The sequence below is a fragment of the Ursus americanus genome, chromosome 2 (genome assembly GCF_024610735.1).
Source record: "Ursus americanus isolate L20-20 chromosome 2, mUrsAme1.1.p, whole genome shotgun sequence".
NCBI lineage: Eukaryota > Metazoa > Chordata > Mammalia > Carnivora > Ursidae > Ursus > Ursus americanus.
The window spans coordinates 36,709,241-36,723,040 of record NC_142128.1 but is presented as its reverse complement, the minus strand read 5'-3'; the positions used below and the strand labels follow the sequence as shown (position 1 = coordinate 36,723,040).

Sequence of the window (13,800 nt, the reverse complement as noted above, 5' to 3'; positions counted from 1 at the left end):
GCCACAAGATGACAGCACTGGCTGCTGTCCCCTAGTGGAGGGAGGGGGAGGCCCAGCATGGGGTTAAGACATAGGGGGCAGCCTTCAGGTGACCTCCGAGCTCATTGCCCCACATGGAGAATACAGGTAGGATCTGTGCCCCCTCGATGTGTTCCCAACCGGGGGGGGGCATGGAGGAAGAGTCCTGTGGTGGTCGTGGTTTCTCTACTTCCGTCTGCTGGTCTGTCTGCCTTTTGTTTCTGCCCTTCATGGTGTCTCCTTGCTCTTTTCCTTCCTTCCTCTTCAGAGCTCTGCCTGCTCCTCTTGATCCTAAACTATGTGTACGCACACAGATGCCCACATATTCACACAAGCACACCCCTAGACAGACACACGTGCACGGTGCACACGTGCAGCTGTGTATACCACACACTGCACACATGTACACACCCAGGCGGACACACATGCATGGTGCACTCCTGCAGCTCTGTATACTACACTCTACACGCATATACACACAAGCATGCACCCACATGGACACACGTGCATGGTGCACACCTGCAGCTCTGTATACCTAACTCTACACACATATACACACAAGCACACACCCACATGGACACACGTGCATGGTGCACACCTGCAGCTCTGTATACTACACTCTACACACATATACACACAAGCACACACCCACATGGACACACGTGCATGGTGCACACCTGCAGCTCTGTATACCTAACTCTACACACATATACACACAAGCACACACCCACATGGACACACATGCATGGTGCACTCCTGCAGCTCTGTATACTACACTCTACACACATATACACACAAGCACACACCCACATGGACACACGTGCATGGTGCACACCTGCAGCTCTGTATACCTAACTCTACACACATATACACACAAGCACACACCCACATGGACACACGTGCATGGTGCACACCTGCAGCTGTGTATACCACACTCTGCATGCATATACACACAAGCACACACCCAGACCAACACATATGCACGCTGCACACCTGCAGCTGTGTATATACCACACGCTACACGCATATACACACAAGCACACACCCCTCCCTGGTCCTCTGTTGCGCACATTCTTCCTTTAAAAGTTCCCTTTAAAAAATGTGAGCATTTGAAAAACCTAGGAAAGCACAGAGATGAGAGCAAACACTCTCCATTCAGAATCTGTGCTTCCCATTTTCATGTTGCATCTCTTTTTCGAGCAGCCCCATTGTGGCCCCCGTGCTGCCCTCCCGTGTTGCCTCTTCTCCACGTCGGAGCCGCAGGGCTGCTTTCCATTTGGTACGGTCTCCCACTCTCTCTGTTTGAGTCATGTTCGTTGTGCGTCTGCTGTGTGCTGATACGTGGAGGCCTGGCTCATTCCTTTTAACCGACGTGTGGTCCCATCTAGTGACTGCCCCCATCTGCTTGTCCCTGTCGTTATCTGGTGAGATGGGAGGTGTGAGAATGTGAGCACTTTTGTCCCTGCTGCCTCCAGTCCCGACTGACTTCTCAGTAGCTTTTTGCGTGCGCCCTTCCTGACCATTCTGTGTGTATTCACAACTTGTGTTAATGTGCATCTGTGTGCAGTTACCTCTCAAATGGGATCCTGAACACATCCAGCTTGTTTTTTTAATAACAAATACTCCGTGATCGTCTTTCCATGTGCATATCCAAGTGTGTGTGACTCTCTTTAGCAGCTACTTGGTGTTGCATAAAATCAGGAGTGTTATGTTTATTTAGTTACCACTTGACTCTCTCTCACTGCAGTTGGCTCTGTCTGGTTCCTGGCCACGTGTGCTGGGGTGGGGTTATGCCCTTGCCTAGTGTTCCTTGGTTATGTTCCCTGCAGGTGAGAGCCCCCAGGCTGGACTCCTGGTTCTGGGCCTGTTTGCCTGGGCAGCCACGGCCCTGTGCACGGAACCCGGGCTGCAAGTCTCAGGCAGGGCACCCACCTGAGTTTGAAGGGCTCAGAATTCCCTCTGAGGGCTCCAGGAAGGACGCACATGGGCTCAGGTGCCCAGATGTGCCTGCCGAGCCTGCGGGATACATGGCCTGGGTGTCCACAAAATTCACAGGGCCCTGTGGCCAACTGGGCTTTTCTCTGGGTTCTCTGTGCCAGAGAGAAATGGGGGACAGAGGGTGAGTGTCAGATCAGGAATCTTGGGAGAGGTGATAGACACTCTAATGTTTCCCCAGCAAAGCTGTGAACTCTCTTCTTGGAAGCTGACCCTTTTACCCATTTATTTTTACAAAAATGTGAATTTAGTGCCTAAATGTGCCAGGGACATAATGGGGAACCGGTCAGAGCCCTATTTCTCATGGTGGGGGGTGTCAGATACTCAGGTCCACACAGTTTTCAGCTGTGGTCAGTGCTGAGGTGAAAATGTACTCAAGGCTCAGGTGTGGATGGGGCACTGACTTAGTCCAGGGGCGTGGGAAACTGTGTTAGTGCCCGTGGCTGCTCTAACAGTGCACCGCAGGGTGAGCGGCTTAAAGCAACAGGATTTATTCTCACGGTTCTGGAGGCTGGGGGGCCCAGGTCAAGGTGTCAGCAAAGGTTGGTTCTCTCTGACGGCTCTAGGGGGACGTCCTTCCTGCCTCCCAGCAGCTGGTGGCTCCATGTGCTCCTTACCTTGTAGTCGAGTCACCCTGCCTTCCCTCTGTGTGAGCCTCTGTGTCCACTCTCCCTCTTTCTCGGATAAGACATCGGTCACTGGACTTAGTGTCCCCCAGTCTAGTCTGACCTCTTCTTTTTTTTTAAACTCTAATTACAGTTAGTTAACATACAGTGTTGTATTAGCTCAGGTGTATGATATAGTGATTCAGCCCTTCCATCGTGACCCCGTGCTCATTGTGACGAGTGCGCTCCTTCATCCACATCACCTGTTCAGCCCATCCCCCATCCCCCTAGTAACCATCAGCTTGTTCTCTATAGTTAAAGAGTCTGTTTCTTGATTTGTCTGATTTTTTTTTTGTTCGTTTGTTTTGTTTCTTAAATTCCACACAGGAATTAACTCATACAGTATTTGTCTTTCTCTGACTGACTTATTTTGCTTAGCATTATACTCTAGATCTTTCCTTGTTGCAAATGCAAGATTTCATTTTTTTATGGCTGAGTAATAATCCAGTGTGTGTGTGTGTGTGTGCGCACACACACATACATATGTACATCTACCATGTCTTTGTCCATGCGTCAGTGCATGGGCACTTGGGCAGCTTCCATAATTTGGCTATTGTAGGTAATGCTGCTGTAAACATCGGGGTGCATGTATCCCTTTGCATTGCTGCTCTTGTATCTTTGGGTAAAGACCCAGTACTGCAATTACTGAATCATGGGGTCATTCAATTTTTAACGTTTTTGAGGCACCTCCATCCTGTTGTCCACAGTGGCTGTACCAGTTTGCATTCCCACCAACAGTGCATGAGGGTTCCTTTTTCTCTGCATCCTCGCCAACACCTGTTGTTTCTTGTGTTGTTGATTTTAGCCATTCTGACAGGTGTGAGGTGATAGCTCATTGTAGTTTTGATTTGCATTTCCCTGATGATGAGTGATGTTGAGCATTTTTCATGTGTCTCTTGGTGAACTAGATGTCCTCTCTGGAGAAACATCTGTTCATGTCTTCTGCCTATTTTTAAATTGGATTATTTGGTTTTGTTTGGTGTTGAGTTGTGTAAGTTTTTTATATATTCTGGATATTAACCCCTTATCAGATATGTCATTTACAAATACCTTCTCCCATTCGTTAGGTTGTCCTTTAGTTTTGTTGATTGTTTCCTTTGCTCTGCAGAAGCTTTCTATTTTGGTGTAGTCCCAATAGTTTATTTTTGCTTTTGTTCTCTTGCCTCAGGAGACATATCTAGAGAAGTGTTGCTACAGCCGATATCAGAGAAATAATTGCCTGTGTTCTCTTCTAGGATTTTTATGGTTTTGGGTCTCAAATTTAGGTCCTTAATCCATTTTGAATTTATTTTTGTGTATGGTGTAAGCAAGTGGTCTAGTTTCATTATTTTGCATGTAGCTGTCCAGTTTTCCCAACACCATTTGTTGAGGAGACTGTCCCTTTCCCATGGCATGTTCTTGCCTCTTTTGCCAAAGATTAATTGACGATATAATCGTGGATTTGTTTCTGGGCTTTCTGTTCTGTTCCATTGATCCTCTTATCTATTTTTGTGCCAGTACCAGACCGTTTTGATTACTACAGCTTTAGTAGTACATCTTCAAGTCTGGAAGTGTGATACCTTCCGCTTTGTTTTTCTTTTTCAAGATTGTTCTATTCGGGGTCTCTTATGGTTCCATACTAATTTTAGGATTCTTTGTTCTAGTTCTGTGAAAAATGCTGTTGGTATTTTGATGAGAATTGCAGTAAATCTGTAGATTGCTTTGGGTAGTATGGACATTTTAATGGTATTTTTCTCCCAATCCACGAGCATGGAGTATTTTTCCATTTGTTTGTGACATCCTCATTTTCTTTCATCAGTGTTTTACAGTTTTCAGAGTACAGGACTTTCACCTCCTTGGTTAAGTTTAGTCCTAGGTATTTTATTATTTTTGGTGCAGTTGTAAACGGGATGTTTTTTAAAATTTCTCTTTCTGTTGCTTCCTTAGTGTATAGAAATGCTTCCTTCTTAGTGTATAGAAATGCTTCCTTCTTAGTGTATAGAAATGCAATGGATTTCTGTACATTGATTTTGTATCCTGCAGCCTTCCTGAATTCATTTATCAGTTCTAATAGCTTTTTGGTAGAGTCTTTAGGGTTTTTATATATAGTGTCATGTCATATGCAAATAGTGAAAGTTTTACTTCCTTACCGATTTGGCTGCCTTTTATTCCTTTCTCTTGTGTGCTGTGGCTGAGACTTCCAGTGCTCTGTTGAATAGTAGTGGTGAGAGGGAACATCTTTGTCTTGATCCGGATCTTAGGTGAAAGCTGTTTTTCCCCATTGAGGATGATGTTAGCTGTGGTTTTTCATATATGGCCTTTATTACATTGGTGTATGTTCCCTCTAAACCTATTTTGTTGAGGAATTTTATCATGAATGTATGTTGTACTTTGTCAAATGCTTTTTCTGCTTCTATTAAGATGATCATATGGTTTTTATCCTTTCTCTTTTTGATGTGATATATTCCACTGATTGATTTGGAAATATTGAACCACCTTTGCATCCCAGCAATAAATTGCACTTGATCATAGTGACTGATTTTTTTTTTTTTTGTAGTGTTGTTGGATTTGGTTTGCTGAGGATTTTGCATCTATGTTCATCGGAGATATTGCCCTGTAGTTTTTTTTTTTTTTTTTTTTGTATTGTGTTTATCTGGTTTTGGTATCGGCAATGCTGGCCTCGTAGAATGAATTTGGAAGCTTTCCTTCCTGTTCTTTTTTTTTTTTTCATTTTTAAAAAATTTTTTAAAGATTTTATTTATTTGAAACTGAAAGAGAGCAGACAAGCAGTGGGGAGGAGGCAGAGGGAGAGGGAGAAGCAGACTCCCTGCTGAGTGAGGAGCCTGAGGCGGGGCTGCTTGCGACTTGATCCCAGGACCCTGGGGTCATGACCTTGACCCAAAGACAGATGCTTAACCGACTGAGCCACCCAGGGGACCCTCTTCTATTTTTTTGTAATAGTTTGAGAAGAATAGCCATTAACCCTTTTTAAATGTTTAGTAGAAGTCACTGGTGAAGCCATCTGGTCCTGGACTTTCATTTGTTGTGGGTTTTTTGATGACTGATTCAATGTCATTGCTGGTAATTGGTCTGTTCACGTTTTCTGTTTCTTCCTGATTCAGTTTTGGGACATTGTATGTTTCTAGGAGTTTATCCATTTTTTCCAGATTGTCCAATTTGTTGGCATATAATTTTTAAAAATATTCTCTTACGATCATTCATAATTTTTTGGTATTGGTTGTTATTTCTCTTCTTTCATTTCTGATTTTGCTTGAGTTCCTGTCTCTCTCTCTCTCTCTCTTTTTATGAGTCTGACTAAAGGTTTATCAGTTTTGGGGCGCCTGGGTGGCACAGCGATTAAGCGTCTGCCTTCGGCTCAGGGCGTGATCTGGCGTTATGGGATCGAGCCCCACATCAGGCTCTTCCGCTATGAGTCTGCTTCTTCCTCTCCCACTCCCCCTGCTTGTGTTCCCTCTCTCGCTGGCTGTCTCTATCTCTGTCACATAAATAAATAAAATCTTAAAAAAAAAAAAAGGTTTATCAGTTTTGTCCATCATTTCAAAGAACCTGCTCCTGGTTTCATTTATCTGTTCTATTGTTCTTTAAGTTTCTACTACATTTGTTTCTGATTTAATCTTTATTACTTCCTTTGTTCTGTTGGTTTGGGGTTTTATTTGTTCTTTTTCTTGTTTGGTTAGGTGTGAGGTTAGGTTGCTTATTTGAGATTTTTCTTGCTTCTTGAGGTAGGTCTGTATTGCTATAAACTTCTCTCTTAGGACTGCTTTTGCTGCATCTCAAAGATTTTAGACCATTGTGTTTTCATTTTCATCATTTGTTTCTGTATATTTTTTTATTTCCTCCTTGATTTCTTGGTTGACCCATTCATTGTTCAGTAGCATGTATTTGTGGTGTCCCCAGATTTTTTTCTTGTTGACTTCTAGTTTCATAGTGTTGTCATCAGAAAAGATGCATAGGATAACTTTGATCTTTTTGACTTTGTCGAGACTTGTTTTGTGGCCTAACAAGATCTATTCTAGAGAATGTTCCATGTGCACTTGAAAGGATTGTGTATTCTACTGTTTTAGGATGGAATGTTCTTAATATATTTGTCGGATCCATCTGGTCCAGTGTGTCATTCAAAGCCACTTTTTCCTTGTTGATTTTCTGTTTGGATGGTCTGTCCATTGACCTAAGTGGGTTAATTACTATCAGTTATTTCCTTTATGGTTGTTATTAACTTGTGCATTTGGGTGAACCCATGTTGGGTGATATAGTATTATCTCTTTTTAACTCTTTGTTTGAAAGTCTGTTTTGTCCCATGTAAGTATCGCTACCCCAGCTCTCTTTCCACACCGTTTGCATGATGAATGCTTCTCTACCCCGTCAAGTGTTCACATGTGTATTTACATCTCCAGTGAGTCTCTTGGAGGCAGCATATAGATGGGTCTTGTTTTCTTATCCATTCCATCACCCTTTGTCTTTTGATTGGAGTGTTTAGTCCATTTACATTCAAAGTAATTACTGATGGGTATGTATGCATTGCCATTTTGTTATTGTTTTACGGTTGTTTTGTGGTTTTTCTCCATTCCTCTCTTCTCCTCTCACGATTAGTTGGCTTTCTTTATTGATGTACTTGGATTCCTCTCTCTTTATTTTTTGCGTATCTATTACTGGTTCGTGATTTGTGGTTGCCGTTCAGTTTGTATGTAACATCCTCTGCATGTAGCAGTCTGTGTGAAGTTGACGGTCACTTAAGTTTGAGCCCATTCTTTACTCCTCTTCTTCCCACATTTCAGGTATACGGTGCTGTGCTTTATACCCTTTTGTGAGCCAGTTGACTGAGTTTCACCGATATACTTATTTTTACCACTTTTGCACTTCAGTCTGACTTCCTCTTGATGACAACTGTAAAGACCCCATTTCCAGCCAAGGTCACACGCACAGGTTTCGGGGAGGAACTGCGACGTATCCTTGAGGAGAACACAACTCAGACTGCCACAGAGGGAAAGGATAGTGGAACAGAGAACAGGGCATGCGCCTGAGCAGGGACGGGAGGTCTGGGAGCAGGAAGGCTGTCGGGGTGCAGAGGTTGATGGGATTGAAGGGCTGAGGCCCAGGCTAGAGCCGCAAGCGGGAGGGACCGCCTGTGAGGCTTGTCTCTAAATGGAGCTGTTCTCTGGGCTGAGCCTCTTGGCCATCACACGCTTCCCCTGTGCTATGTCGAACCTCATAATCTACAACTCTGTTTTCTTTTTTAACCAGGAAACTACTTTGCCTCGCACTTTTTCATGGGAGGCGAGAAATTTGACACCCCCCACCCTGAAGGTTACCTCTTTGGAGAAAACATGGATCTGAATTTCCTGGGCAATCGCCCAGTCCAGGTGGGTCCAGGTGGGTTTCACTGGGGTTAGGCACCTGGGTGGCGGTGGTGAGGTGCCTCTCGCCTCTGCTGTCTGTAGCCAGCTTTGAGGACAAGCAGGCACCGAGTTGCCCCAGATGGGCAGAGCTGCTGGCGGGACGTGTGTGTGTGTGTGTGTGTGTGTGTGTGTGCAGGGGCATATCCCGGCCCCACCCACTGAGAGGCTGGATGGCTGCAGGTTGGTCACTGGAGACAGGGTTGCTGCTGCTGAGCCCAGTGCATCTAGGCCGTGGGACTACCTCGAGTTCACTTTCACTAGTTGCCAGAGAAGTGCACGCTTACGCACTGCTGTCCATTTATTCAACACACATTTGGCACCTGCTGTGTGCCTAGGACTCTTCCAGGGGCTGGGGGTGGAGGACAGATCCCACCCCATTCCCTGCAGAGGGTGCTGACAATGAAGAAGAGAACATGAAAGGAGACTAAAGAGAGAGAGAGAAGGATGAGTGAGGGCCAGTGGGGAGGGGGATGCTGAGTGGGGGATTGGGTTTTGTACTTGAAATGATGGTCCCCAGTGTGGATGAGGGGCCAGGCAGGAGGCCCTCTCTTTCAGGAGACATTGGACTCTGTTCCGTAAGGCTCCTAAGTCCTAGGGTGTCCCTGGGCCTGACAGGAGGTAGGGTGTCCTCTGGACTAGAAGTCTTTAGGCTGCTTTACCACAGAGCAGCTGCTTGACATGAAATCTTGATCTTTAGTGGATGGGAGGCAAGGAGCTGGGGCCTGGTGCGCCGTCCTCCCCCACCCATGGGATCACTGGGGCTTTCGGGTGGTGCCTCCCGAGTCCACGAGAGCAAGAAAGCAACCTCACCTTCCATCTTTGAGGCCTCAGCCCTGCAGGGCCTGGCTCTTACAGACCTGCATAAATCTGTTCTTTTTTAAACTTTGAGACCGTCGTAGGCTCACCTACAGTGGTGAGAAGTGATGCAGAGAGATCCTTCATGCCATCCCCTCCATTTCCCCAGTGACAACATCTGATAAAGCTCCCGGGTGCTGTCACAGGCCAGAACTTTCCAGATGACTCCAGTTTCCGGCAGGCTCTGTGTGTGTCTGTGCACGAGCACCTTGCAGAATCGTATTGACCACCGTCCTTCTGTGGAAAGTCCACTTTATTCAGGGCGGCACCTGCGGGAACGTGGCCTGAGAGCCCCAGCCCTCACCGCCCCCAGGGTCCCCGGCCAGGCTGTGCTTGCTGAGGGTCCTCCTGGAATCGGAGGACCGTGGTGAGACTCGTGTGGCCAGAATCCTCCAGGGTGGCCTGGGCCGGCCCTCCTGCTTGCTGGCTGCGCTGCTGTGCTTTCCTTCATGAATGAGCACAAGGGCCAGGGAGTACAGACTTGTGACTGTTGCTCCGATTATCCCTGTTTTCTGTCCCTACTACAACTTAGGGAGTCACTGGGCATTGCTTTGGGTTTTTCCCTCCTAGTTTCCTTACGTCACCCCCGCCCCCCATGAGCCAGTGAAGACATTGAGGAGCCTGGTGAACATCCGAAAAGACTCCCTGCGCCTTGTGAGGTAAGACTCCGCCCTGCCCTGCTCTGTGGCTCCTAATGCCTGGGAGAGGGGGCAATGGTGGGCGACCCCAGGCTCTGCTAACCTTGGGTGTAGGGCCAGAGGGCCACAGGCAGGTCTTGAGCCCCAGAGTTGCTCCTGGGGTGTGGGTGCAGAGGGAGAGAAGGCCAGCTGGGCTCTGCTTCTGACACTCCAGTCTTGAAACCAAGGCTTCTCAACCGGCAGCTGTGCCCCCAGGGACCCTGGCCCATGTCTGTTGTCACAGCGGGGGCATTGGGTGCTACGGGCCGGTGGTGGGCAGAGACCAGGGACGCTGCTCAGCACCATGCAGTGCACAGGACAGCCGCACAGCCAGGAATGATGCAGTCTCCAGCATCAGCGGGCTGAGAAACTGCTTTAAACCTGGAAGGCTTGAGGCGTCTGGGGCTGTCTCTAAACCAGGAGGACGCCTCCCTTTCTGTGGGCAGGAGGCAAGGGAAGGACAGAGTTGGGCCTTATTGTCCACCCGGGGTGGGGCTCCCCACTCGCAGGCAGCCACCTCTGAGGCCCCCGGGTCGCGGGAATGTGTGTGCTGTGCAGGGTGGGGACGCTTACAGGCACAGCCCCTGACCTGCTGCCTGTCCCTCTGCCTCTCGGGCAGGTACAAAGATGGTACCGATAGCCCCTCCGAGGACAGCGAGAAGCCCCGCGTCCTCTACAGCCTGGAGTTCACCTTCGATGCCGACGCCCGGGTGGCCATCACCATCTACTGCCAGGCGGTGGAGGAGTTCCTGAACGGGACGGTGGTGTGAGTCTCCGGGCCTGGGCGAGTGGGGCTGGCCCCGGCAGCTGTGCTTCTGTGGTCCGTGTTGTGTGTTTGAGCTTTTGGAGGTTTTATTTGCAACAAGTGTCCTGCTGGCCCCAGAATTTTGAAAACCTCAACTTCAGCACCACCACAGACTCAGATAGACTAGCGAAAATGCGCCCGCTTGTGTCCTGTTGGGGAAAGCCACCTGAGGGCCGAATTGGATCTGGGGTTGGGGCTCAGGGTTCAGGTGCTGGCCTGGCCCTGCACCTGCCAAGCAGCTCCCAGCCTGGGACCGCTTGTGCCTCAGTTTCCTGCGCTGGGGGCAGGGCTGGCTGGAGCAGCCCCCTCGTGTTTGGTATAAGGACCTTGCTGTTGCTATTAGAGAAAATTCAGAGGTGGGGCTTTGTGGGGAGCACCCCCTGCAAGGAGTGATGCTTTGTCCTCCATGGATCTCACGGGGCTGGGGGCCTGGGCCCCTGAGGGGCTGCCCTTACCACCCTCCCATTCTCTCCCCCACCCTTCCCCACTCGCACCCTCCCTGGCGGCAACAAGAGGACAAGTTTCCTTTTCCTATACTTTCTTCTTTGAGACTCCACACTGACCCAAACATCGGATTACTTTTGTTTTTTCAATAACGCAATCCATTTACAAATGTGTTCTTACCATAAGCCAAGAATTAGAAGATCCAGGAATATCTGGGGGCCTGCCCCCCAGAGGTGAGCGTGGTGTCCTGTGGGTGCTGTCACTGATGTGGCCATTCAGGTCCCTCCCCAGCCCCTCTGGTGCCCTGTTGGCTCTTTCCTTGTGACCCTGCCTGCCTGACCTTTGTCCTTGGCCATGTTCACTTGCTCTGGCCCCGACCAGGAAGTGGGAGGACACGTGTGGCAGGAACACAGTGCCACAACAGTTGGGGTGAGGCTTCTGTGTTCTCTCTTTTCCTCCAGTTTGGCTGCCACAGTGAAGGGGTCCTGGCTAGCGGGGAGGGGCCTGAAGGCTGCCACAGAGAGGGGCAAGGGACGGGCAGGCTGGCAGGTGCAGGCAAGCAGCCCACCCACCCCCCACTCCGCCAGCTTTTGGCTGTGTCACACTTGGGCTTGTAAGAGGTGCCATATGCTTGAGAAGAGGGTCTGCTGCCCCTAGAAGGACAGTGGAAGCATGAGCAAAGGGCAGAGTCTCCCCTGGACTCTTTGTCTTGGACCCCCAGGGGATTCCTCCTCTGAGGACAGGGGAGGAAATGCTGCTCTCTCCCCTTCCTGAGACCTGGCAGGAGTTGGCTGGGAGCCTGCTTCCCTTCCGAGTTTGCTGGAGTCGAGTGGTTTGAGCACAGAAGTCATCGGAACAAAAAGAAGCCTGAAAGCTCTGGGGACCCAGAAGCCTGTGTTCAGGGACCTTTACCTTAGCCTGGAAATTCTGTCTGCATTCCCTGATCCCCTCGCTGCTTCCTGACAGGCGAGAAAAGGGGCAGATCGGGGGTCCCAGAGAAAAGCCCAGATTTGCATGGCGGCAGGGTCCTAGCCGGAGTCTTTACTGTAGGTTGAGGCTTGGCTTCTCACGGGGAAGGAGGGGCCCTCTGTCTTTGTGCATCCAAGAGCAGTCCCCCGTCCCCAGTCTCTCCGGCTCTCCAGAGTGTCTTTTGTCTAAGAGACAGAGGCCCCAGGAGTGGCAGGTGTGGGGTGGGTGGAGGAAGCTTGTCAGGGTTGTGTGTTGGATTCCTGAACGGGAAGAAGCCAGAGTTGATCAGAATTGAAAATGTGAGTACCTTTTGACCCAGCTGTTCCTTTTCTGGGAAAGCGCTTGTATATGTGGCTAAGACAGAGGCAGAGGCGGGTCCTGGAAGTGTTGTGCGCAGTAGCCAGATACTGGAGACCATCTGTGTTCACCCCGCAGTGAAGGCCATGCGGTGTTTGCAGAGCACGCAGCTCTGCGTGTGACGGTTAGAGGACAGCTTCGGGGCCTGTCCGCAGTGAGGGAGCAGGTGTGGGTGAACTGCGGCTTGAACGTTGAAGAGCAGGCACCTGTGCGCTCGGGCGTGGGTTGTGGCTGGCGCAGAGAAGCAGGCGGCAGGGAGCAAGCTTGCGGGTGGGTGTGGGGGACGCCCCGCACTGCGTACGTGTTTGTACCATGTTCAGCAAAGTCAACACACCATAAAAGCCAGATGGAAAGGCGTAGCCAGATCTGGAAAGGCAGTTAGTTACTGGGCAGATGTGGGCTCAGAGGACTTGTAACCAGGCAGGCCCCAGGCACAGCCGATGATGAGCAGAATGAGGCCGCCGAAGCCGGTGGCGGGCTGAGGGCCCCGCCCCGCCAGAGGACGGCTGGCACTTGCAGGAAGAGGAGGGAAGCGTGGGTCCTACACGTCACCTCTGCTCGGTCCCAGAAGACCAATGGCTGCTGGCCCCTGCGTCAGAGGCCCCTGTGCTCAGGGGGTCGCCCTGAGGACCAGGTGCAGCAGACCGTTTGCTCTCGGCGGAGTCTCAGCGGCCTTTCTCTCGGCTGCCCCTTCAGGTACAGCCCCAAGAGCCCTGCCCTGCAGTCCGAGACCGTCCACTACAAGAGAGGGGTGAGCCAGCAGTTCTCCCTGCCCTCCTTCAAGATCGACTTCTCCGAGTGGAAGGATGATGAGGTAACCGTCTGGCCAGGACCCCCTTTCCCTGGTCCCTTTCCTGAATCCCCTCCCCTTGTGGCGGGGGACAAACACCTCGGGGCCTGTCCGCTCAAATTCTTCACGTGGTTGATAAGCATCAGGAGTGGCTGCTGACTCGGGTCTGTGTGCTCAGGTGGACGTGTGCGGGACCAGAGAGCGGGGTTTGAGTCCCGTGTTGGCTGCCGTTACAGGCTCCGGTACCCAGCTCTGGTGCCTTGTCGGGGCCGTGGGACTGCGGCATGGCAGGACCCCTTCCACCATGTGGTTCTGTAGCTGGGAAAGGGTAATTTACATCATGTGAAAGATGGTGATGGAAGCTTTGTCTGTAATAGTGAAAAAAATGGAAAGAACCTGTGTGTCCATGATTGCTTGTTCCCTGAGGTTATAGGAGCCATCTGTATAACACAGGCACCGTGGTTCACTTCTGTAACGGATGCGTGCAGCCATGGTGCAGGGGAATCCGTGTATACCCTACAGGCTGATGTTGGGGAAAGCCCCTTCTGGGCTTGGGGGAGCTGTTGCAGACAGTATCATTTCATGTATGCAACAACAAGAAAAATGCACAAAACCGTTTCTGCAGGTACGTGTACGTGTATATAAACCTTGAGGAGGGGCGCCTGGGTGGCTCAGTCGTTAAGCGTCTGCCTTCGGCTCAGGGTGTGATCCCAGGGTTCTGGGATCGAGCCCCACATCAGGCTCCTCTGCTGGGAGCCTGCTTCTTCCTCTCCCACTCCCCCTGCCTGCGTTCCATCTCTCGCTGGCTGTCTCTCTGTCAAATAAATAA

The 13,800-nt window shown here is 49.9% G+C and overlaps 1 protein-coding gene across 6 annotated transcripts in view; it reads left to right on the top strand.

Annotated features, from left to right (window-relative positions):
- MGRN1 (mahogunin ring finger 1) overlaps positions 1-13,800 on the top strand; it is a 55,457-nt gene that overhangs the window by 13,772 nt on the left and 27,885 nt on the right. For all 6 annotated transcript variants that reach the window (XM_045784264.2, XM_045784266.2, XM_087870824.1 and 3 more), the window contains exons 2-5: positions 7,920-8,038; positions 9,500-9,588; positions 10,226-10,372; positions 12,878-12,995. In XM_045784264.2, the coding sequence (XP_045640220.2) occupies positions 7,920-8,038; positions 9,500-9,588; positions 10,226-10,372; positions 12,878-12,995 (473 nt within the window). The remainder of the gene's footprint in view (positions 1-7,919; positions 8,039-9,499; positions 9,589-10,225; positions 10,373-12,877; positions 12,996-13,800) is intronic.